The sequence below is a fragment of the Ursus maritimus genome, unplaced genomic scaffold (assembly GCF_017311325.1).
Source record: "Ursus maritimus isolate PB19 unplaced genomic scaffold, ASM1731132v1 scaffold_13, whole genome shotgun sequence".
NCBI classification, from domain to species: domain Eukaryota; kingdom Metazoa; phylum Chordata; class Mammalia; order Carnivora; family Ursidae; genus Ursus; species Ursus maritimus.
The window spans coordinates 40,159,266-40,185,220 of record NW_024423675.1 but is presented as its reverse complement, the minus strand read 5'-3'; the positions used below and the strand labels follow the sequence as shown (position 1 = coordinate 40,185,220).

General features: G+C 40.5%; 1 protein-coding gene, 1 long non-coding RNA gene and 4 other non-coding genes across 7 annotated transcripts; 1 reads left to right on the top strand and 5 right to left on the bottom strand.

Moving 5' to 3' along the window:
* Positions 1-4,772: 4,772 nt before the first annotated feature.
* LOC121102341 lies at positions 4,773-4,879 on the bottom strand. Its single transcript, XR_005834459.1, has one exon. It is a non-coding gene; the product is annotated as a U6 spliceosomal RNA (small nuclear RNA).
* A 4,759-nt stretch (positions 4,880-9,638) lies between these two features.
* Positions 9,639-12,425, bottom strand: RPS12 (ribosomal protein S12). 2 transcript variants are annotated; one of them, XM_008691076.2, is made up of 6 exons: positions 12,322-12,425; positions 12,154-12,204; positions 11,865-11,981; positions 10,711-10,813; positions 10,154-10,255; positions 9,639-9,728 (listed from the first exon to the last, which is right to left on the bottom strand). In XM_008691076.2, exons 2-6 carry the CDS (start codon positions 12,165-12,167, stop codon positions 9,666-9,668), a joined length of 399 nt encoding a protein of 132 aa, XP_008689298.1. In that variant the 5' UTR covers positions 12,168-12,204; positions 12,322-12,425; the 3' UTR covers positions 9,639-9,665. The 2 variants fall into 2 exon arrangements, with proteins under 2 accessions (XP_008689298.1, XP_008689299.1); XM_008691077.2 differs by having other exon boundaries at positions 12,308-12,381.
* LOC121102352 lies at positions 9,854-9,983 on the bottom strand. Its single transcript, XR_005834469.1, has one exon. It is a non-coding gene; the product is annotated as a small nucleolar RNA SNORA33 (small nucleolar RNA).
* On the bottom strand, positions 10,346-10,422 carry LOC121102353. Its single transcript, XR_005834470.1, has one exon. It is a non-coding gene; the product is annotated as a small nucleolar RNA SNORD100 (small nucleolar RNA).
* Positions 11,569-11,641, bottom strand: LOC121102348. Its single transcript, XR_005834465.1, has one exon. It is a non-coding gene; the product is annotated as a small nucleolar RNA SNORD101 (small nucleolar RNA).
* A 131-nt stretch (positions 12,426-12,556) lies between the features above and the next one.
* On the top strand, positions 12,557-18,084 carry LOC103663391. Its single transcript, XR_568762.2, has 3 exons — positions 12,557-12,894; positions 14,611-14,723; positions 17,187-18,084. It is a non-coding gene; the product is annotated as an uncharacterized LOC103663391 (long non-coding RNA).
* Positions 18,085-25,955: the final 7,871 nt, after the last annotated feature.

Sequence of the window (25,955 nt, the reverse complement as noted above, 5' to 3'; positions counted from 1 at the left end):
ACTACTCTGCATCCTGTTGCTGGCCTGGATAATATGGAAGTGCAGATCAAGAAAATACTGCACAGCCCAACTCCAAGTGCTGAGCCCTGCAGAAAGATGGCCTGTGGAAGCTTATGCAAGTACATTTTCGTTTGTATAAACACTCTTCCACATCTGTACATTCCTCTTGTGGGAGCCAACTAAATTGCCCTCGTTAACTTTTTTTTCAGGCTCTAAAAAGTGTTTATGGACTCATAGTATGCTTGTGGTTCTCATCACTGATAGTTTTCACTTACACACGTCAATTTACAAATATAATCCCTCTACACACATTAAGTACAGAATATTTTCATCTTCAATAAACAGACGAATCCTATAATCTCTCAGTTTATTCACATATCCAAAGGCTTCTTGGGGCATGTCCTGGGATTTGGGACTCTGTCTTCTCAGCTGGAAAATGAGGGATTCAAACAAGACCATTTCTCAGGTCCTTCCATCTTAAAAATGTGGATTCTAACTGCAAGTAGAGTCTGCAGTGGGAATGATCTCGTTACTTCAGGCCTGAGCTCCAGACCCAGTTCTTTCTGGGCAAGAGAGAACAACTACTCTAGAAATACAGGGAGAAAGTAGCAAGGTCACATTTTGGTCAGCCCATAGTTACTTCAAAAACATAACACAACCAGTAGTGGTAATAGAGGCAAGAGAGCTACTGATTGTCAGAAAATAATTTACCACAATTGCTATGATTACTTGAGATGACAGTATTAAAGAATATCACTTGTGTCATTGTGTAGAATACTAAAATTCCCTAGATCTTGTGTCATTTAGCCATGAGCTCACTTTGGGAGGTGATCATGATAGGTATAATAGAAAAAAAATTTTTTTTCACTAAATGATTAGTCTTAAATAGAGCTTAGAATTACATAAGAGCCCTTCCTGGTAGACCCTCTTCAAAGGACTGAAATCAGACATGAAGCAATTTGGGAATTGCCTACAATGACAGAACGATAGAATAAAAGAAAGGTCTGTTATTTCTTTGCACAGTTGTTTGACTCTTGTTGTCAAGGTATCAAGGCAATAATCAAAGAGGCAGAACTAGAAGGCTAAAAGGAGCAGTTGACATACCCATGCGCTCAACCCTACATGTTTCATGTTATTTTTATGTTGGGAGGATTTTGCTTGGTTATTTGTGTTCTAGTTTAGTTAAAGTGATATAAATGTTATTTAATGTACTTTTTCCTTAAATAAGAATTTGCATCTTTCATCCAAACTGGCTGTTAACCTCCAAATTTCAATGCCTTATGAGGAAGATAGAGTTAACCTGTGGAGGTGGGATATAATTTTTTGTTTTGCTGCTCAGAGAAAAATTTTGAGTTCACGAGCACAAGTCCGGGGACCGGCCATGATTACGAGCACTTTCATTTCAATAAAACACCATTGCAGCTGAGACTGTGATCACCAGGGAAAACAACTACCCAAGTTCTAGCCCATGCAAGGAAAGTGGAACCGGTCAGCTGATCTGCAACTCATTTATACGCAGTTTCAACTAATGATTTATAATGTTAAGTGATTGCTGACCTTCCAAAATCAAAGGCAAATGTTGACCTTCTCTCATTTTTTTAACTGAAGAAAATAACGTGTGGAGTAAATCAATAAAATAAATGCTTTCTACTACTTTATAATAACATAAACATACACTTCTCTCCCTCTCCCTCCCTTCTTTTCTGGCTTCCTTTCTCCCCTCCCCCTTCCTCCTCCTCCCCTTCCCCCTCCTTCCCCTCCCCCTTCTTCCTCTTCCTCTTCCTCTTCTTCTCCTTCATCTTCTCCTTCTTCCCCTTCTTCTCTTTCTTCTTCTTCTCTCTCTCTCTCTCTCTCTCTCGTTCCCTCTGTCTAGGAGGAAGAATTTCATCTGCCCTTCAAGGTCCTTTTAGCTGGACTAAGAATCAAATTAAACAAAATCAGATTAACAAGAGAAAAAAAAACTTCATTTCCTATGTGCAGGGAATCCACACAGACATAGAAATTCCAAAGGCAGGCAAAATGAGGTATATATGTCATTCTGAACTAAGGAGAAGGGGATAGGGGTCTGGGACTTCAAAACGAAGGAATGCAATCCACAGGAAGATGAAAAAGAGTGAAGGTTTGGTAAACGAATGTTTGTTGGGCCACTCAGAAACAGTGGGACACCAAGGACCCTGATCAAACAGGCCTTGCTAGGTTCCTCCCTGTCTACCACACCTAGTTCCCATTATAATGTAGTTATCTGTGATGATAGCTCTATTTCTGGAGCAAGTCCTCCATCTAAATTCTTTTTAGGGACACCCGGGTGGCTCAGTTGGTTGCCTGTCAGACTCTTGATTTTGGCTCAGGTCACGCTCTAGGAGTCGTGGGATCAAACCCTGTATGGGACACGTGTTCAGTGCGGAGTCTGCTTCAGATTCTTTGTCCCTCTCCCTCCCACTCTGCCCATCCCTGCTCATGCTCTCTCTTTATCCCCACCCCCTCTCTAAAATGAATAAAATCTTTTTTTAAAAATGAGTAAATTATTTTTGGACAGTTGTGGAGGAAGTAGAGCTTTTCCTAAATCTCCTAGGTTTTGGTTGCCTTTAACTCAAAATAATCTTCATGCCAAAGTGTCCCATGTTCGGGCAGTCTGCCCTTGGCCCCTACAACTCCCTCTCCCATTTTCTGTATCTTTTCTCCCATCCCTCCCCTCCTTCCTCTTCTTTAACACCCAGCCCCCCAGAAATACAGCTTGCTTTTAAAACATCGCCTTCATTGGCCACAAATGAACTGAACACTTACTTTCAAATTGTCACGACTAGAAAGTCCTGGGACTCATTGTTCGGGCAGGTTTCTGCTTCATTAAAGGAACCGTGGCCCTTGTTCTCAAGCTATGATAGGAGAAATACACTCAGCGATTTTACTAGAAGACCAACTCATTTCTTACCTGTTTGATTTTTACTGCCACCCAACACGATAGTTTCAGGCTGTCACTGAATGTTAGCCACAACTACATCTGTCCTGCATTCTATTACCCAGGGCTGCAGATGGCAGCCATGCTCCCTGGAATGCTTTGAATGAGCCGGCTTCACAGGACAACAATGGCCACAATCAAGGTCATGACAAGGATGACCTTTATGCCTTGATCATAGTTACTTAAAAATCTGGAAGACTTAATATACGTTGATTCCTCTCCATAAAAGGCTCGTAATTCTGCTTCTGCACTTTAGCATGGCTCCCATTATGCGTGTTACCATTTCCATGTTTTAGAGTAAAGTTTCTAGATTCTTTACATGACAGAAATGTAGAATATAAAATTGTGAACTGGACGATATTAAAATGCAGCTGATGGCGTGGTGTTGGTGGTACAGTGAGCATAGCTGCCTTCCAAAATGTAGCTTGTGGGTGGGGTAGAAGAGGTTCTAATTTCTTCTTAAAAATTATACACGTGGTCCCTCCTGAAATAACGGGATAACTGCATCGCTTTATAAACCACGTGTGGATAAGTACCCCCCAGCAAGACACAGCATGCACCCACTTAGCAAAACATCTGCTGACCCCTGGAACTCACCAAGTAGAACTGAGCTTCAAATCCAAGAGCGAAGATGGGGCTTTTAATTTGTAGCCTTTTGTAGGTTATTTTATTTTCCCTTTATGAATCTCATATTTATTTCTTTCTTTACGTGAGTTTTGTTCCTTTTAATCTGGTGGCAGCACTGTGAAATATCACAGGCCTTTCCCTCAGTATTTCTCTAACAAGCCAACCAGGTACAAACAGGATTTTTATATCCATTTGTAAATTTTTAGTTGGGGGCAGTTGAGTTGAGAGGAGGAAAAATAAAAAGACAAACACTACATTTGTGTAAGGTTTAATTCACATCACTTGTACAATACTGTGCTGTTGGCATGTGTCTTAATAAATAGGCTTCAAAAAGAAATTATTGCAATGTAAAAATAGTTTCACTGAATTCACGTGCTTTTTACTGTTCCCAGGTCCCAAAGTGGCTTTTAAAATGATTTTTCAGACTCTTAGCGCTCTGTACCCCATATTGTGATAGGATACATTTCTCTGCCCTGCTCCCTGGAGTGGAGCTGGAGTGAAGGGTGGCTGAGACAGCTTGGCACCGTTCTAGTCTAAAAGAGGCCCAGCCTGAGAGATTCACTGTTGTTGCCAGAAAAAAAGGAACATGAGAAATTGAAGTGTCAAAAGAGGCTGGGGAGTTTAAGCCTGAGAAGAAAACCCACAAATTAACTAACTTACTAGATAGGTAGGCAGGCAGGTCAAACCTGTTTATCCAACAGAAAATCTCTGAGTGCCTACCACACCAAGCACTATTCAAGACCCCGGAAACACTGCACTGAACAAAGTCAATGCGTCTACCGAGTTACTGTGTGGACTGTAATCTACAAAATACATCGGTTGCCTTGATACTCTCCATATTGTGCCCATTTTCCAAAATCGGCCTGCTCAGAAACCTTCTGGCCTTCAGGGAGCTCTAGACAAATCTCAGTGTAATGGAAGAGGAGTCTAACAGCAGCAGACAATTACAGACCCAAACATTTTCCTCTAGGAATGTGTTGCAGAGTTTCAGTATCTTAGTTGTAATAAAATAACCACAATCGCCTCTACCGAGAGCCTCCGGCACATAATGAAACGACCTCACTAGCCTGGGATCCTGGATTTGGCAATATTAGGGCAAAAAGAAAATGCAATCAGAAGTCGTAAACTAGAGCCCAATACTATTACTTCGGGGGGTGGGGGTGAGCAGCTTTTCCTATGGGGAGCCTGCTGTAGTTAGTGCTGCTTCTCGAATTTGCGTGTCATCCCTACGCAGGGGCCACGCTAATCTCCTCTTCGTTGTTCCAATTTTAGTGTATGTGCTGTGGGAGGGAGAACTGTACTTGGGCTGGTCTGCCTTGTTTTCGGATAGATCCCTCACCAGGTACCAGCTTCTTGCTGCCCTCTGCTGGTTAAGTCTGAGACCAGCCTTTTTAAGCTTGTGTTTTACCTGACTGCTATTTTACTAGACAAGGAAATTAATGCACTTGTTCACAACGCATTATTTTTTTTTTGACTTTTATATTACTGGTACTTAATATTAACCCCAAGAGAGCCCTATACCATTATCTTGTTTCTTTAAATGTTTTCTTACTACAAAAGCACATGTTGAAGAAAAAGTAAGCAAAAATACCCACCTTTTCAGAACCCACTAAAACCTTGATGTATATCCTTATATTCCTTTTTTTTCTTTTGCTTTTTGTTTGTTTACAAAATGTGGTCCTATTGTACATTTTGAATATTGCTTTAAAAGTATATTAACAAATGTCCTGGGGCGCCAGGGTGGCTCAGTCATTAAGCGCTGCCTTTGGCTCAGGTCCTGATAGGGCGGTCCTGGGATTGAGCCCCACATCAGGCTCCAGCCCCACATCGGGCTCCCTGCTCAGTGGGAAGCCTGCTTTTCCCTCTCTGGCTTCCCCTGCTTGTGTTCCCTCTCTCGCTGCCTGTCAAATAAATAAGTAAAATCTTAAAAAAAAGTTCAAACTGCCCGTTTTTTAGGCACCATAATATCCCATTATGTAATTGTACATTTAACTTAATCCTTCTACTTAACCCCTCCACAAAAAGTATATTCTAATAGCCCTGTGATAAATATGCTAATAGCTATAATCATGCTTCCCTTTGTAATTGGTCAATAAATGCATGCTCTTAACTAAGGGCATTCTGAATTGATGCTGTACAATTTTTTTCATCATCAAAAACAGAAGTTAACAGAACCTCCTGGATTGGCAGCGCCATGGGATGATCCCGTGTCTCCACCTTTACGTATTTCACAACCCAGTTTAGTTCATAAAGGACTTGAAAGAGTTTGAGTTTCTACCTATAAAAGTACTTCTCTCTCCCCTCTCTGGCACTTTCCTTGTCCAAAGCCAATTTGCTGTGGAAATCAATTTAGGAATGCAGTGATGACGGTGACTATGGAGTCAAAGAAAAGCAGAGGAATACTCTTAAAGGATGCTTCATGCAAACCAGGAAAGAGCTGAGAAAAATGCCCCTTTTGTGTAGATAAAGAATCCTCAGGATCACCTTCCCCCCTCATTTCTAAGCCTTTCCAAGCAAAACCCAGATTGTAAGCAACTTCAATCAGCAGACTGTGGTTAGGTAGTGCAGGGCTTAGATAAAAATTTGACCAAAACACCTTGCTGATGATAAAGCAGGTTGAATTTAGGTGTGCTTGTGCTATTTGAAGCATAAGCCATGTTGTGTGTCTGTGTGTGTTTTAAAAGGACTCAAAAATTCCCCCCCCCCCCGGGGGGCAAGCACCAGTCTAAATCCTTCTGAACACTGATGCATTAAGATGTAGCCCAAGTCCCAAATGCCTGACCACTCTCTGAAAGATTAATCTTCAACTTTGACCTCTAGGACCCCTCTGCCCCCAGCACCTGGCCACCAGCAATGAGTCACACTTCACCCAATACGTTCTCTGAGAGAGCCTGGTGGCCTCCATCTCAGACCCTCCTTAGCCAGGCCATGATGCCCCCATTGCTCTTGCTGGAACTTACTGCCTTGAAGTTCTGACTTGTGGATTGAGCTGAGGACCCACTGGGAAGACGATGCCTTACCCCCCTCAGCCTGTCTCATCATCCACCCGGAGTGATGAAAGCTGTGATCTTCTTTCCCTTCTTAGCTAAATATCCTCACCTTCCTTCTCTATGGGTCTCAGGAGGGCATCAAGAGGTATTAAAAGCTTGTTTGAGGGGCGCCTGGGTGGCTCAGCCAGTTAATCGTCTGCCTTTGGCTCAGGTTGACCCCAGGCTCCTGGGATCAAGCCCTGCATGAAGCCCCACATCAGGCTCCTTGCTCAGTAGGAAGCCTGCTTCTCCTTCTGCCTGCTGCTCCCCGTGCTTGTGCTGTCTCTCTCTAATAAATAAAATCTTAAAAAAAAAAAAAAAGTTTGTTGGAACATATCCCTTGAACCATCTAAAACTCTGCCTACATAATGGTTCTGTTGCCTCTATAATCCAGTTGAAAATGAACAAATTCGTTTTTAACAGATACCAACTTCATACAGCCCTGTTATAATTCCACTATTGACACCCTGGGTTTGCTTTTTTTAAAGCACTAAAAGTGGCCAAAAACACATGTAATACCAATGTTAATAAAATCAGAACCAAGCAAAAATTTAAAAAAGTAAAAACTGAGTTTAGGACAAAGAAAATGGAGTATTTGGCTTGGAGGTTTCTTACAGCTGAAGTGAACAGGAATGCCCAAGTCTCACTGACCACAAAAGCAAGAAAACACTATAAAGCTCTTGGTTCACGTGTTTGGGTCCATGAGGCAAGTCCTCAAGACTCTGAGTGCACACAGCAACTGGTTTCCCCAGTTAAAAAAGAAGACACCTGCTTCGGCCTTGTCACGTTAACATGGATGAGCTCTCTTGTGAATCCCATACAGCTGTACAGACAAATCACAACCCTAAGGTTGAAGTTACATTTGGACTGGGGTTTTGAAGGATGAGTAGACTGCCAGGTAGAGAAAATAGCACTTCAAGCAGAACGAGCTCATAGATGAACAACTCTGAGAGCAGCGTGAATGAGTCAATCGAAGTGAGCAGCTACTGCAATCGGTGGAGAGTCTGGGATGGCTACACTGAGGTAGAGGCAGGAACGGAGGAAGCCCGAGGCCTCTGCCTTGAAAATTGGTAGATGTAACTGCTTGGTGCAAAGCCCGACAACACTAGATATTAACTACCTTCCTCTAACTGAAAACATTTTAAGATGATCAAGTTCACTTTGAGATATACAAAACTTGAGGTACAGGTGGGTATTCACGGGGTGCTCCCTAGTGCACACCATTTGTCTAGAGCCGACCAAAACTAAAACAGGAACTCAGATCTCGAAATCAAAGGAATCTAGAGCAGAAGCTACAGGAATGTCCCTAGAAAGGCTGCATGGAAGTAAACAGGGCCATAGCCGAACTCTGGTTCTAACGGAAAGGGAGAAAGAGAAAGGACCAAAGAGGAAGAGTGTGGCAAAGTGCTAAGTATGGACAGAAGTCATACTAGAAAATGCTAGCTTGAGGTGAAGAGGAATACGCTGTGAAGCTATTGAATTTGACCATAAAGAGGTCTTGGTGACCACACTGACATTTTAGCAGAGGACAAAAGCCAAATAAGCAAATGAGGGGATGGAAACCATCTTGGGTAGTTATTTTGAGAAGCTACAGCAAGGTGGTAGAGATGTAGTTAAGGGCACAGAGTATTCCTTGAAGAGACTGGAGTCGGCTTTCTACCTGAGGGGTCAGTGGATATGCAAACATCAAAAAAATACCCAATGCTGATTATCTGAGTCAGTGGTGGAAAGTTAACATTCAGCAGTTCAGCTTTTCACAACACACCGATCTCAAAAATAAGCCTAAGTGAAAAAAATGGAAACGCAAAATGCTGTACTCAGCCAGACTCCCTAGCGTAAGCTACAGAACTCCTCCCACAAACCATCAAATCTAATACTGGAGACAGCTTTTGCTACTGCATCAACAGCTCAACAGTGTCAGAGAGAGTAAATGACAACTGTTTGCTTTAAAGGTTGATATATGCCAGAATTCAAAGCAAATAGCAAGCCCTTTCCTTAGAAATGCCAGATAGCTTGGGTTGACATTTAATGGTAGATGGGCCCCAGGGTACAGTATCTAAGAAAACAATCCATAAGGCTTTATGGTTAGTTCTAGAGCTTTTGAGGCCATTCACTCCACCACAGTAGATAGCATGCAGAGAACAAGCACCCTTTAGAGACACTAGAGGTTGCCACGGTATCGAAGGATGGCTTTAACGAAGGGCTTAAGCCTATAAATCCCTAACATGCGAAGAAAAATAGTCACCATACAAATGAACATTCAAAACCAGATCTGGCTCCAGCTCGGCTTCTTGTGCTCCCATAACTACACAGCAGTACTAGAAAACTTGAGTAGGTAAACTCAAAGCATCCTCTGGCAGCAATTTTGCAGGGATTTGGATTACATTTCCATGAATCCTACCTAATTCATGCTTGCACCGACTTGGTCCAGGCCTGAAATACATGGGTCATCACTGCCTCTCCCTGTGAAGATTGAGACTTGAGTGTATATATGTATATATATAGAAGCATAACCTGCTTCCACGCTTAACACTTAAGTAACACCGGAGGTTAATAAATGCCATGGACACGCTGACCTTTTCTAATGGGCATGTCCATAAGCACTCCCGGACATCCTATACTTTGTACCCCACAGCCTAAATCCAATCCTGACCACCTTTGTACTTTTCTATCGACTTGTTCGGCTTTTTCAATCGGCTGTCAAGTTCCGAGACTGCAAAGTGACATCCACACTTAACTGACCTCGGGCCATTTCTTCAGGTCCCAAGCTGTCTAGTCTTGGTTGTGACGAACGGCACCTAAGAAACCCTGGCTGTCACAATCACTGTAAGGCTATCTTTACCTAGGTCATACTGTTTTCAGTTGCCAACACTGGTTACTGAGTGGTTAGAGTAGGCTTTCATTTAGAAACCAGGAGGAGACAAACAGCATGTTTCCAGTTATTCTGCTAATTCTGTAACGATCATCTTTTGTCTACTGCTAACAGATCTTATTCTACTGCCCCCCTCCCCAAAAAAAACCAGAGGTGAGGAACAAGAACCAAGTTTATTTGTTCATTTCTTGCATTTGAAGTATTCCTCGATGACATCCTTCGCCTGAGACTCTTTGCCATAGTCCTAAAAAAATAATAAAAACCATTTTTTTAATTAACATTTAGAAACTCTACCAAGTTGTTAGCACTAGTTATGGTGAAGCTTTACAGAATTACTTGTCTTATGAAACTGCTTCCATCATTAAAATCTCTTATAGCCATTTTCAGGGACCTTAAGGACTTCAATGTCTTTAAGGCTCGTAACATGGCATTACTATTGCCAGCGTTTTTGAAATTTCTGCAGAAACACATTCAGGTAAGCAGATTAACTGGCTGGCTTCATTACAGCCTATCTTCCTTTTCTCAAAGACAGAAAAGGGGATTTTAAAATGTTGAAAATCACACATTTCTTCTTTAGGACATTCCTGACTTTCTTAACAATTAAAATCCAGCACAGAATTCTGCAGCTTCCCCGCACAACCTTCATCCCAGAGATAAACACTGACTTACCTTAACCACCACGCAACTGCAACCAACCACTTTACGGGGCTTCCCCTCTCTGTCAATTTTACAGAGGCCTACCCATTCCCCTAGTTTCTTGTTGTCATCAACCTATTGAAAAGAATTAAAAAAAATAAAATAAACACAACACCATATTAGCAGACATTAATGCTACGGACAACATATCAGACTCGAAAGGTAGCTGTAGTCAGATAGGGTGACATGGCAGTTTCCTCATGGCAGTTCAGTAGAGGGAGCCAGTTGTCATCATGTACAGCACCAAGATAACCTGAAAGCACTCTACCTCCTTTCTGTTCTGTACCAACACCAAAATTAACAATTAATTCTGCAGGAACAGAACATTTCCGCAACTAGCTTTAGCACAGACCAAGATACCAAATCTATGTGATGTTTTTCACAGCACCAGAAAGCAAGAACACTTTCTTTACAAAATCTACTGATAGGATACAACAGCATTATCCAGACATAACCCTAACTGGCTCAATTTTCATTAAACTCAGGTATCTCTTAACAATTCAGATAATCAAATTAAATGGGTAACCTACCTTGATTAGGTTGATTTGGTGCTCAGCACAAAGGGCCTCCACCAACTTGACATACATAGGCTCATCACAGTTGGATGCAAGCACACAAAGATGGGCTTGGCGCCTGAAATGCAAAATGCAATATAAACCAAAACTCAGGTCTGAATCTACTACTCTTGTCACTTTACAAAGGAGTTACCTTTGCAATGACTACACTGGCAAAACACAAGCAACACCCCCCTGGGGAATACATCTACTTCAGTTTGAGGAACCTGTTAAGAGCATGGATTCGTTCATCTACAAAATCAAGCCTCCAGTTAACTCCCCAAAATACTAAGTTTATATAGAATTAGTTTACCAATTTGTGGCCAAAGCAGTACCATCCTTCCTTGCAAGCCACACACGTTCAAAAGCTGTTGTGTGAAACACAAACGACCACTATTAGAGTTGTTACCAGTTACTGGCCCAGAAAATTAGTTACGTGCAGCACTGCCATTGTACATAGTGCATTGTACAAACAGTCACACCAGGACCTGAACGGCGTCCAACAAGAGTGCTATCTCCGATGGACTGAAGTGGCCAATCTACACCAAAGTTGAGTTGAACGAACTTAAATTTTCTGGCTATGAAATTCTTGAACAGTTAACGCACGTAGCTATTTTGCCAACAAACCGGCCCAGAAACTAAACGAATGTATTTACGAATATTCCATATTTTTATTTCTACAGCTACCACTTTCTCAATTCATTTCAAAGTCCAGGTGTTTCTGCAGCATTAGCTTGCAATCCCCTAGTTTAACTTGACAGTTCAATTTCTGCAAGCTGACAAAGGAGGATTCCTATCTGTCCTTTTCAGTAAAATTAGCCCCACCATCTACAGGTTTGTCAGACTGTTATGTTTCACTCATTAAAAGAGTGAAGGGGTATCCGACAATTTAAGTCATCATTCAAACACTGTAGTCTTTAAAAAAATCAAATACTCATCCCATTCCAAACAGAAACCCACAGAGTTTGTGGGCTATATAGATCTGAATCTGATACCTTTTCCTAGGTTTCCTGTAGGACGGATGCCATTCAGAACTTTTGTGCTAACACCATGAACTTCACGCTTTCTTCCCTCGGCTGTAGTTTTGTTCCGGTTCCAACAACCCACAGTATTGAGACTGATACACGTACTTGTCTAAGGCTTTGGCAGCTTCGCGAATTCCACGTGCTAGGCCATCGTGGATGAGGGCGGTCTTCAGCACCTCTTGCAAAGCAGTATTAACGTCCATTACACCTCCAGCAGCAATGCTAAAATAAATGTCAAAACTATCGGTAAATCCCCCCCACACAACACTTAACGACTTAGACTCAATAATCATTAAATTACATCACGTGCCCTTAGGGCGCCGCGGCCTACCCTGAGCCCGCACCGCCCGCTGCCCACGCCCTCCCCGCACCACGACCCCGACCCTGAGCTCACCCTTCCTCGGCCATGGCGGTGGATTACAAGCGTAGTCGAATCTTGACTGCCCTGTAATACAAAACCAAATAAAAAAAAAAAATCAGTTGACTAAATAGCTCAGCCAAAGACCAAACCCCGCCAAACTCGGCAAAAGCACAACTATCAGTCCCACCTTGCTCAACTCACCCCAAGCCTCCGCCTCCGCACGACTCGGCGGCGGCAGGGAAAGANATCGTACGCGCCCGCATGACGGTATTTAAGGGCTTCCCAGGACCCCTATGCGCATGTGCACTCCCTTTCATGAAAGAGACGGCTCTGATAGTGCCGGGACTCGAGAATTTCTGTTTCCGGATTGAGGCGGTTCTGAGACAAGAGTATTCCTAGTCTTCTAACTCTGAGAGGCCGTTCATTGACACGCGCAACAGGCACCAACGCGGGCAGCCTCATGCCGTCCTTCCCCGCCGGAGGCGTGGTCTACGGAGGCCCAGAGAGCTGGTTCTACGGAGCGCGAGGGGGGCCAAGCGCGCCTCTGTGCTGTGTTGTGAGCTCGCTGGAGCTTTCGCTTCTTCGCTAACTCCGTTTTAACCTTTGTCACACTGCCTTGTAATTTTTTGTCGATCCCACTAACTGGGTCTTCCTGAGCGGCACGCTTTCTCTTCACTTCTGAGTCACTCTAAATGTCTAAGAATGTGTCGTTTTGTCGGTGATCCTCATTTGTTGTGAAACGAAAGCCAGCACGTTTTCAATACCAAGCACGTGGTAAATTCACTTTACCTTCGGTGTGTTAGTAGAGTGGAACCTTAGGTGGTTGGTTACGGTTTCCAAATGTAGTTGGTTCTAAATGAAGTTGGTTTTTGTTTTTGTTCTGTTTGTTTGTTTGTAGCACTAGATTGTCTCCTAAATTTGTAATCCCGCACGGATCGGGATTCAGTAGGTGCGTTTATAACGCCAGCAATGTGCCAGGCACAGGACCTGGATCCGGAATGTAATGATGAGAACGTGGTCTTTGAGAAATCCGGCATTAATTTTGCTATGCAGGACTGGCGAAGTTAGAAGTGGAATCTGAGGACCCTAGAACTCTGACTTTTACTAGAAGCAACATTTTGAATTTTGTATTTATTGGCATTCTCCTACCCCCATTTCAAAACGCAAATATATGAAATACGGCAGCGTATTCTCGGTAAAGTCTATTCTTTCTTTCTCTCTTTCTCTCTCTCTCTTTTTCTTCCTTCCTTCCTTCCTCCCTTCCTTCCTTCCTTTCTTTCTTCTTTTTTTTTAACTTCCTCTCCTGACAAGTCTCCAAGCCAGTCAGCAGCAATTAGGCATTTGGTAAGTGCCGGTACCGTGGATACAGTGAGACGAGTGCTGTGAAGAAAACAAAAATGGATAACATGAGTGTGGAATTAACCAGAACAACAGAGATATACTGGAACTTAAATTTATATAGCCCATTTTTACCTTTTTGAATGCTCACAGATTTTCATTTAAAAGTGTTGAGCTGTTTCTTTCTATTCATAACTCATCCTAAAAGGCTGCTCACTTATTTGTTGATTTAATAACCTATTGAACTTTTGTTTAAAAAAGAAAGCTGCAGAGTTTATAAGAATGAGATTTATTTCTGCCGCTCTCACGGTTGTGGTAGGAGTAAGATTTGAACTAAATATTAGAATACCTAAATGCCACAGGGTAGATACAAAGTGGCAGGGGGGGTTAGAGAGTGGGGATGATGTGGAAAGATAAAGATGGATTTGAGTCTGTGGCAACGTTTGAAATGGGAAAAGAACAACAACAAATGAAAGGGTTCCAAACAGGGAGCGTGAGAGAAAAGGAGAGGGTATTCTAAGGGGAGGAGAGAGTAGGGTAAAGGCACAGATGCCTCCTTGGCTTTTTTGAAAGTTATCATACCACACTTGTATTCTCAAAAAAGAATGTGGTAGTTTCAACAATTTCTAATTGTCTAAAGTTAATTAAAGTTAATGTGCTAAGCATTACGTTTCATATTAGATTTCTCTCCACCCCCCCCCCAAGAAAAACCCCAAATCTTAGAGAGAAGGCAGAGAATTTGGTAAAAACTCAAGAAACCTTTTAAAAGGGGAAAATAATCATTTCCAAACAATGTATTTATACAGGGGGAAAACAATTAAGTACCTTTTTGCTTATGTTGCTGATTTCTGTTTTCTAGCAGTTGGTAGTCTTTTATGTAGACTCAAATATCATGGGCCTATACTTTAATATTTCACCTTATAAATACCTGTTCTATCAGTTATAAACCTCTTTCCTTAGAACCAGACTCTCTCTCTCTCTCTCTCTCTCTCTCTCTATATATATATATATATTTTTTTTTTTTTTTGAAGTCTAGTATATAGCTGTTTCTAATCCTAGGAATGAACTTAAAGGACACAGTGGTGATTCAAGGATTCTTTAATATAAATTTTCTTAGTTCACTTGTTTAAGCTTACCTCCTCTCCATTTTAGAGATTGCCAAAGGTGGAAGACAATAGAGACTAACGGCCAGAGTCACTCTTGTACCAGCAGATTATAATACTTACAGAAAGTACACAAATGTGCCTCTGAAATACCCATGAAAGGTAAATTCTAAAGTTTGTTTTAGGAAAATTAAATAATAAGAAGTGTTGTTTAGCACTTTCTATGTGCCAACTAATATGCTAAACTATGATGTTTTCTCCCTTGATTGTCCTTGAGACCCTGTGTGGTAGTGGTGGTATTAGCCTCCCTTAACAAAGTAAGGAAATAAGCTTAGAGGGTTGCTCAAGAGCTAGTAAATGCAGAAACTGGTTATTTGAGCCCAGTGGACTTCAAAGCTCATGCTTCCAACCCTTCATCCATTGAATGATTGCCCAAATGTGGATGATCACAGAATTCAATGATAACTCTTCACATCTGAAATTGGGAACAGTGCAACTGGTTCCACCTCATTGTGCTATAAAAAGTTGGATAGATGGGACAGGGAATATTGCAGTGTTAGGCAGAAAAAGAGAGCAGTAGAAATTCCGGATCTACGTTTAGATATTTTAGTAGTTTGCTACAGCTGCCATAACAAAGTATCAAAACCTGGGTGACTTAAAACAACAGGAAGGTATTGTCGTGCGGTTCTGAAGGCAAGTAGTCTGAAATCATGGCGTCTGCAGGGTTGGTTCTTTCTAAGCTGTGAGGGGGAATCTGCTCATTCCTTCCTCCTAAATTCTGGAGGTTTGCCAGAAATCTTGGTGTTCCTTGGCTGTGGCAGCATAATTCCATCTTCACATTCCATGTTCTCCCTGTCTGTGTCCAAATTTTTCTTTTTTCATAGGGATACTAGCTAACTTTTTTAAAAAGATTTTATTTATTTGAGAGAGAGAGAGAGAGCACAAGCGGTGTGGGGGGGGGGGGCAGAGGAAGAGGGAGAAATAGACTCCTGGCTGAGCAGGGAGGCTGCCGACAGGATCTGAGATCATGGCCAGAGCAGAAGGCAGATGTTTAACTGACTGAGCGCCCCAGGCGCCCCAAGGATACTAGTTACCTTGTATTAAGGGCCCACCCTACTCTGGTATGACCTCATCTTAACTAATTACATCAGAACAACCCTCCAGATAGGGTTTTGATATGAGGTGCAGGGGGTTAGGACTCGAACATATGTATTTTGGGGGAACACAATTCAGCCTATGATAGATGTCAGAAGAAGAGATGTAGGACAGATTAAATGATAGAAAAGATCTTTGAGTTAAACCACCACAAGCTTACTTGGAAGACCAGAGCTGGGAAGAGAAGCTGGCCCAGGGCCCATTAAAGATTTTATGTCTTGAAGTGATGGGGACCAGCTGAGCTGAGTTCAAATTTCAGCTCACTTTGTGGCCTTGGACAAATTACTTACTTTTCTGAGCCAGCAAAATCATGATAATACTATAAAACTTTGTGAGGATTAAATAGGATGTTTATTTAAAGTGTTTACCACTGTGCCTGTGGATGTAGTTATTTATCTTATAGAGAACTTCATATGAAAATATATGGAGGGGTGCCTGGATGGCTCAGTCAGTTAAGTGTCTGCCTTCGGCTCAGGTCATGATCCCAGGGTTCTGGGATCGAGCCCCAGGTCTGCTCCTTGCTCAGTGGGGAGGCTGCTACTCCCTCTCCATCTCCCTCTGCCTACTGCTCCTTGCTTGTACACTCTCTCTCTCATCAAATAAATAAATAAAATCTTTAAAAAATATATATAGGTAGGTAGATAGATAGATAGATAGATAGATTCTTAAGTATTACTTTCTCTTGCCCTAAACCGCCCAGCACTTAGTACAGTAACTTGCGTATTGGAATCACTAAACTAATGTGTACTGAGTGAACACATTGAATAAATAAGTTTAAAGAAACAACTGGGTAGATAGCAAACCTAAGAGAAAGCCATGTTGAAAACTACAGTAACTACAGAACTAGAGCAAGATAAATTAACATCTCTTGGCAGTTAGTGGGAGGTTTGGGGCATCCTAGAAAACCGCGTTTAAAAGAAAACTGCATTTAATTTGAAAACTTTTTAAATGTCCCTACCTTTGGGGATAGAAAAGAAATCCAATGAATGGAAATGGGAGGTAAGAAATAGGAGAAAACTCAGGAAATCTGCTGCAGCTCAGGATCATATAGGTCTAGTCTTGGCTTATGTAACATTTGGTTTTAAACATACTGCAGAAAATTAGTTGTAGCTGAAGAGAGGTTTAGGCCAAAGAAGATAGAATCCTATTATATCAAGGGAAGAATCAAAGGAGAAAGAAAAGTTGGTAAGAGGGAAGAAAATGAAAAAGAAAATAAGAAACAAGATGAATAAGAATGCAATAATTAATAAAGACATGTGGTCATAGCTTGTAAAGTTAATATGTAAAGCCTTTCATTGGAAACCTAGTTTATTAGGGGGGAGATGGTTATAGGAGAGAATGGGGCTAGATGATTGAAAAGCAGAGTATGAAGCCTACATTAATAGCTGACGTACTTTGAGGGTTTGGTGTGATTCTCATCTAACTTTTTAAAGTTTTTTTTAAAGATTTTATTTATTATTTATTGGACAGGAGAGAGAGCACAAGCAGGGGGAGCAGCAGGCAGAGGGAGAAGCAGGCTCCCCACTGAGCAAGGAGCCCAATGTGGGGCTCAATCGCAGGACTCTGGGATCATGACCTGAGCCGAAGGCAGCCACCTAACCGACTGAGCCACCCAGGTGCCCCAAAGTTTTCATAAGTCTTACTAAGAATGTTTTCTCGGTCCTTGTTATTGCTACCAGATGCTCCCCAGAGCTCTTTGGGTGCTGTAGCTGCTTGCTACAGTGCAAATTCAGAATTTGTGGGAACTAAACATACTGAGGAAGATAATTGGAGATAATACTTAAGATTTATGAATAAACTAATTATAAACTAGCAACACGGGTAATTTATAAATGAAAAAAAAAAAAAAAGTAGTGGCCAATAGAGCAAACCCTAAATTCACATCAAATGTATTCACTTGTGATACAAGGGGGACCTGAGTGTGTAGGACTCCAGACCCCAATGCTGCTTTCTCTAGACTACTTCTGCTGTTACCTGTGTAACATTTCTTTGAAAAATGGGTCCTGATGCTATAAAATGTGTTTGATAACTGCAGTTTTCTTAGAGACACCTTGGAGTAAAACTAGGACCACTCCTGTCCTTAGAATAGAACTACATTGAAGACAGAAAAAAGTCCTAGTCACCTAACCAGTTCTAACCCCGCCGATGAAGTTAGAGGGCAGACTGACGATTCAAGAAGTCTTTATGTCAACTCTCCTCTCTATCATTTTCTGACTCTATAGCCTTGGTCAAAATACTTCTAGTCTCTTATCCTCAAGTGCTTCATCTACAATATGTAGTGGGGAATTGAATGAGATGCTTTTAAAGACTCTTTTGGTTTGGACATTCTATGCTATTATTTTGCAACAATAATTTTAACTTCTAGTAAATGCTGAACACTTATGGGGTCTGCTGTATTCATTTTCTGATATCATATGACTTCAGCACATGACACTGAGTTATAGCTGATGCCAACTTTCCTCGTGTGTATCCAAGTTATAGATGATCTCTTTATTTGTAACTGACAGTTGTTGCTTTCTTATCCTTATATAAAATATTTAGGATAAGATATTAGATATATTAGGATAAGAAAGCATGTTCATCGTAGAAAATTTGGATAATACTGTATCAATTATAGTTCTTTGCATACAACTGAATGACCTATGGCCAACATTAAAAAAAAAATGAATCTACTGATAAGCTATTGGATGGCTCAGAAAATTAAAGGGTTTGCTGAGCAATCAGGTTTGAGGAATGATAGAAACAGGATGGTTCTAGGGATCTTGGTTATAGGAGCTCATGAAAAGTCTCGTAAGGCAGTGCTTCTCAAACTGACTATATAGAGATTTTTCACCCAATCCAGCATATAATAAAATACAACACAACTACTGGGAGCTTCTGCAAGACTAACTATATTGCAGATAACAAATGTAAACTTAAAAAATTTTAAAACAACTACCTAAAGACAAAAGTAGAACTGGGGGAGGGAGGGTTTGGATGCTGATCAATGCTTGAAAAAAAGAATGGCAGTGGCTAAACTCCAATTTTTATGGCTTCTACTATAAGGGCAGACCACTGTCAGTGCCACATGGGGCAACTGATTGTCAAAATTTTGTTTTATTTCTTGGAAAACCAGAGGGCAGACTTTAGAGCAACCACAGCTACAGGAAATGGAAGGTTGGGGAAAATCCCAGAAAGGAGAGACTCTGAAAAAGGAAGACGACTATTCTATATATTAACTCTATCTAAATCTCTGGCTGGCTCTTGAACTACACATGTATGGGGCAGATTCTTAGCAATGTAGTGAAGGCTAAACAAATACACAGCAATTTCAGCTGCTTCCTACTGGGGAAACAGATATAAAGTCTTAAGGCAGGTTAACCCTTGATGACATTTTTTTTAATCAATATTATTTGAAAGCTAACAACAGAATCCAGAAATCTGTGCAATGTATTACTCATGATCCTTGATATGATATAAAATTATTATATATACTAAGAAACAGGAAAACATGACTCTTGCGCAAGAGAAAAGGCAATGTGGAAATCAAAGTTAAAATTAGCAGAATTTCAAAGCAGCTATTAAAATGTGCTCAAGAATGTAAAAAAAATTATCATAATGAGCAAATAGAAAAAGCATAAACTATAAAAGAGGATCAAATAGAAATCTGAGAATTAAAAAATAAAATGTAAGAAATTTATTGGAAGGGCTAGCAGTAGACTGAAGATGACAAAAGAAGGACTCAGTGAATTTTAAGCTAGATCAGTCTGAAATTACCCAACATGAAGAACACAGAGAAAAACTACTGAACTGAAAAGAGTGAATAGAGCTGCAATGATCTGTGGGACAAAATAAAAAATCTAACATACATATAATTAAATGCATATTCCTAACATACACAATTGGAATGCCAGAAGAAGACAAAGAATGAGATAGAAAAAATATTTGAAAAAATCATGTCCAAAAGCTTCCAAAATTTCATGAAACACATACATTTACAGATTCAAGAAGCTCAGTGAACCCCAAGAAGTATAAATACAAGTACAGAAGGAGGAGTTAAGATGGTGGAGGAGTAGAAGGACCTTATGCTTGCCTCTTCCCTTGAACACAACTAGATAATTATCAAATCATTCCAAACATCCAGGAAATCAATCTGAGGACTGAGAGAACTACCTGTACAACTAGAGGGAGAAAAGAGGCCACATCATGGAAGGTAGGAGGTGCAGGGATGTGATTTGGAGGAGAAAAGAACCATGGGTGCTATGGAGAGGAGGGAGCCCTGACCACAGAGAGAGGAGAGAGAGAGAGAGAAAGAAACAAAAAACAAAAAACAGCATGTGGGGGATTGCATAAGTAAAGCACTTCCCCAAAACCAATGGCTAGGAAAATGAGAGGGGCTGATTGTAGCAAGTTTTTACAAGCAGCAGAGATGAAAGTCTGAAGTTTTAGAAGTCCGCAACATCACCAGGGTAAAGCCTGGTGGGCACAGCAGTGCTCCTCTGAAGGAGATGGAAGTCAGAGGTAAGGGACTGGAAGCATCCAAGGATCCCCTGGGTCATGCCTGGAGAGATAGTTCCCCTTCTTGGAGTACATTTGGGAGAGGTGGCATTGCCTCTCAGGGAACAAATGAGTGGGAGGGCTCCACTGAACTGTCCCATTCGTTGGCATACAAGAAGAGGCATCTGAGGGCAGCTAACCCAGATGCCAGCTTTTTGCTGTGCTTTAGCATAAACTCCAAGCCCTTGTGCAGTCCTGTGACTGCTATTCTGGGACAAACCACAGCAGGGCAAGATCCTCCCCCAGAGAATCTCAGGTTCACAGGATCACAGGATCATGGGTCCAAACCATGTTCAGTCCCTAAAATTTGGAGGTTTGAAACCCAGCCATATACCTGAGATAAAACAGAGGAGAACTGCGCTACCACCAGGGGTGGGGGACAGTGCAGACACAGACAAGGTCAAGGCAAGGATCTGACGGATGCTTGGGACCCAGGAGGGAGATTGTTCACTTTTCTGTGGGGGTTTCCTACACAGTCACAGTTGTGAACTCCCCTCTCTGGGGAAGAGAATGGGCAAATGCCATTTTTCACCCCTCCCATTAACACACAAGGACTTCAGCGAGCAGCACAGTTCACAGAGCGGAGGCTTGAGCCACTTAGATCAAGCCCTGCATCCCTATGCTCTGCAAATGCCTTTTTTAATAGGGCAAGTGTGACTGAGAGCCAGAGCAGCAACAGGCCCCTCCCCCAGAAGACCAGCATAACCCCACTACACACACCACGTCTACTGATCATAGAGTGTTGTAGAACTTCAGCTCTCGTGGAAATAGGACCAGGCACAGGCCTTCCTAACACACAAAAGATAGACACCTACACAAAATGCCAAGATGGAGTAATTCATCCCAAAAGAAAGAGTAAGAAGAGATCACAGTCAGGGAGCTAATCAAAATAGATATAAGTAATATTCCTGAACCAGAATTAAAACAACAATCACAAGGACACTAGCTGGGCTTGAGAAAAGTGTAGAAGAAACCAGAGAGACCCTTACTGCAGAGATAAAAGACCTAAAAACTGGACAGGCCACAACTAAAAACTGCTGTAACTGAAGTGCAGAACTGACTGGATGTAATGATGACAAGGATAGAAGAAGCCGAGGAACAAATAAGTGATACAGACGATAAAATTATGGAAAATAATGAAGCCGAAAAGAACAGGGAAAGAAAAATATTGGATCACAGATGTAGATTAGGGAACTCAACAACTCCGTAAAGCATAATAACATTTGAATCATAGGAGTCCCAGAAGACGAAAAGAGGGAAAGAGGGGGCAGAAGGTTTATTTGAGCAAATTATAGTTGAAAATATACAACCTCACCTTACACCTAAAGGAGCTAGTAAAAGAACAGGAAATAAAACCGAAAGCCAGCAGAAGAAGGGAAATAATAAAGATTAGAGCAAAAATAAATGATAGAAATTTTTAAAAAACCCAGTAGAACAGATCAATGAAACTAAGAGCTGGTTCTCTGAAAGAATTAATAAAATTGATAACCCCCTAGCCAGATTTAACAAAAAGAAAAGAAAAGAACCCAAATAAATAAAATCATGAATGAAAGAGGAGAGATCACAACCAACATCACAGAAATATGAACAATTATAATAAGAGTACATTATGAAAAATTATATGCCAACAAACTGGGCAATCTTGAAGAAATGGACAAATTCCTAGAAACCTACAAACTATCAAAACTGAAACAGGAAGAAATAGAAAATTTGAGCAGACCTAACCAGCAAAGAAATTGGATCAGTAACCAAATATCTCCCAACAAACAAAAGTCCAGGGCCAGATGGCTTCCCAGAGGAATTCTACCAGACATTTAAAGAAGAGTTAATACCTACTCTTCTCAAACTGTTCCAAAAAATAGAAATGGAAGGAAAACTTCCAAACTCATTCTACAAGGCCAGCATTACCTTGATTCCAAAACCAGACAAAGATCCTACTAAAGAGAATTACAGGCCAATATCCCTGATAAACATGGATACAAAAAAATCCTCAACAAGATACTAGTAAGTCAAATCCAACAGTACATTAAAAGAATTATTTACCATGATCAAGTGGGATTTATTCCTGGGCTGCAGGGGTGGTTCAATATTTGCAAATGAATCAACATGACACACCACATTAATAAAAGAAAGGATAAGAACCTATGATCCTCCCAATAGATGCAGGAAAAGCAATTGACAAAATACAGAATCTATTCTTGATAAAAACACTCAAAACAGTAAGTATAGAGGGAACACACCTCAACATCATAAAAGGGCATATATGAAAGACCCATAGCTAATATGATCCTCAATGAGGAAAAACTGAGAGCTTTTCCTCTACAGTCAAGAACAAGACAAGGATGTTCTCTCTCACCATTGTTATTTAACATGGTACTGGAAGTCCTAGCCTCAGCAATCAGACAACAAAAAGAAATAAAAAGCATCCATATCGGCAAGGAAGAAGTCAAACTTTCACTATTTGCAGATGACATGATACTCTATGTAGAAAACCCAAAGACTTCACCAAAAAATTACTAGAATTAATAAAAGAATTCAGCAAAGTTGGGGCGCCTGGGTGGCACAGCGGTTAAGCGTCTGCTTTCGGCTCAGGGCGTGATCCCGGCGTTACGGGATCAAGCCCCACATCAGGCTCCTCCACTATGAGCCTGCTTCTTCCTCTCCCACTTCCCCTGCTTGTGTTCCCTCTCTCTTTGGCTGTCTCTATCTCTGTCAAATAAATAAATAAAATCTTTAAAAAAAAAAAAAGAATTCAGCAAAGTTGCAGGATATAAAATAAATGTACAGAAATTGGATGCATTTCTATACACCAATAATGAAGCAGCAGAAAGAGAAACCAAGGAATTGTTCCATTTACAATTGCCCCCAAATCCATAAGATACCTAGGAATAAGCCTAACCAAATTAGTAAAAGTTCCATACTCTGAAAACTATAGAACACTTATGAAAGAAATTTAAAAGGACACAAAGAAATGGAAAAATATTCCATGGTCATGGATTGGAAGAATAAATATTGTTAAAATGTCCATACTACCCAAAGCGATCTACACATTTAATGCAATCCCTATCAAAAGAGCATCAGCATTTTTCACACAGCCAGAATAAACAATCCTAAATCTGTATGGAACCACAAAAGACCCTGAATAGCCAAAGCAATCTTGAAAAAGAAAAAGCAAACATGGAGGCATCACAGTTCTGGGCTTCAAATTACATTACAAAGCTATAGTCATCAAGACAGTATAGTACTGACACAAAACAGAAACATAGATCAGTGGAACAGAATAGAAAACCCAGAAATGGACTCACAACTATATGGTCAGTTAATCTTTGGCAAAGCAGGAAAGAATATCCAGTGGAAAAAAGACAGTCCCTTCAACAAATGGTTTTGGAAAAACTGGACAGCTACATGCAGGAGAATGAAACTGGACCACATCCTTAAACCACACACAAAAATAAACTCAAAATGGATGAAAGACCTAAATATGAGACAGGAAACCACCAAAATCCCAAATGAAAACACAGCTAGCAACCTCTTTGAACTTGGCCACAGCAACTTCTTGCTAGACATGTCTCCAGAGGTAAGGGAAATAAAAGCAAAAGTGAACTATTGGGACTTCATGAAGATAAGTAGCTTCTGCACAGTGAAGAAGACAATCAATAGAACTAAAAGACCACCTATGGAATGGGAGAAGATATTTGCAAATGATATATCTGATAAAGGGGTAGTATCCAAAATCTATGAAGAACTTACCAAACTCAACACCCAAAAAACAAAGAATCCAGTTAAGAAATGGGCAGAAGACATGAACAGACATTTTTCCAAAGAAGACATCCAGATGCTTAACAGACACGTGAAAAGATGCTCAACATCACTCATCATCAGGGAAATGCAAATCAAAACCACGAGGAGACTACCACGTCACACCTGTCAGGATGGCTAAAATTAATAACATAGGAAACAACAGATGTTGGCGAGGATGTGGAGAAAGGGGAACCCTCCTACATGGTTGGTGGGAATGCTAATTGGTACAGCCACTCTGGAAAACGGTATGGAGCTGCCTCAAAAAGCTAAAAATAGAACTACCCTACGATCCAGCAATTGCACTACTAGATATTTACCCAAAGGATACAAAACTACTGATTTGAAGGGGCACACACACCCTGATGTTTATAGCAGCATTATCAACAATAGCCAAACTATGGAAAGAGCCCAAATGTTCATTACTGATGAATGGATAAAGAAGGTGTGAGATATAGATATAGATATAGATATAGATATCTATAGATATAGATATAGATATATTCACACACATACATACATATATACATATACATATATACATATATACACACATATATATATATAGAGAGATGATATATGATGGAATATTACTCAGCCATCAAGAGAATGAAATCTTACCATTTGCAATGATGTGGATGGAGCTAGAGGGTATTACGCTAAGAGAAATAAGTCAGTCAGAGAAAGACAAATAACATATGATTTCATTCATATGTGCAATTTAAGAAACAAAGTAGATAGATGAACATAGGGGAAGAAAAAAAAAAAAAAGAGAAGCAAACCATAAAAGATTCTTCGCTAGAGAGAACAAATCAAGGGTTGATGGAGGGGAGGCAGGTAGGGGATGGGCTAAATGGATGATTAGTATTAAGGAGGGCACTTGTAATGAGCACTGGGTATTACATGCAAGTGATGAATCACCAAATTCTACTCCTGAAACCAAAATTATACTGTATGTTAACTAACTAGAATTTAAATAAAAACTTGAAAAAAAACTACACACATACCTAGACACATATAAGTGAACTATTGAAACTCAAAGAGAAAATTCCAAAAAGCATCCAGGACAATAAAAAGATATGTAACATTCAAAATTATACTGATTTCTCTTGAGGAATTATAGCAACCAAAGATAGTAGAACCATGTTCTGAAGAGGCTGAAAGATAACACCTCTCTTCCCATATTTCTATATCCAATAAAAAGATCCTCCAAGGATGAGCTTCCCTGAGGAAGTAGAATTTAAACAAAATATTCCACTTTAGTTTGTAAAAAAAAAAAAAAAAAAAAGTTTCCATAGTTTCCATATGTTTATGATGAGTATATAAAACTTCAAAGAATGGATACTTGTGGTAGGCTAATAGTGACTCCCAAAGGTATATTAACATCCCAATCCCTGAAACTTGTTACCTTATTTGAAAGAAGAGTCCATGCAGATGTGATTAAGTTAAATATCTTGAGATGAGAAGATCATTTTGGACTTTGGCTCAGTGAAATTGATGTTGAACGTCTGGCCTTCAGGCTGTTGTTTTAAGGCACCCAGTTTGTGGTAATTTGTCACAGCAATCCCAGAAAACTAATATGATAATATTTTTGCCTGTCACATTGATCATGTGAGGTAGAGGATAGAAGTGGAGAGAAAGTTAGGAATATGAATATATACCACAATACACTTTATATAAATGAAAAATGGATGCAAAATAAGAGTATACATTTTATGAAGATATATACAAGCAAAAAGACTTGTATTAAATATGCAAGAATGGCAAGTCCGGCAGGCTCACTGGGTAGAGCTTGCAACTCTTAATCTTGGGGTTGTAAGTTTGAGCTCCATGCTGGGTGTAGAGATTACTTAAAAATAAAATTAAAAAAAAAACATGCAGGGGTGCCTGGGTGGCTCAGTCGTT

Coding starts and splice junctions, on each gene's coding strand:
- RPS12 (XM_008691076.2), bottom strand. Junction 10,814..11,864: donor GCTGCCAAAGCCTTAGACAA/GTACGTGTATCA, acceptor TTTGCATTTCAG/GCGCCAAGCCCATCTTTGTG. Junction 9,729..10,153: donor GCAGTTGCGTGGTGGTTAAG/GTAAGTCAGTGT, acceptor TTATTTTTTTAG/GACTATGGCAAAGAGTCTCA.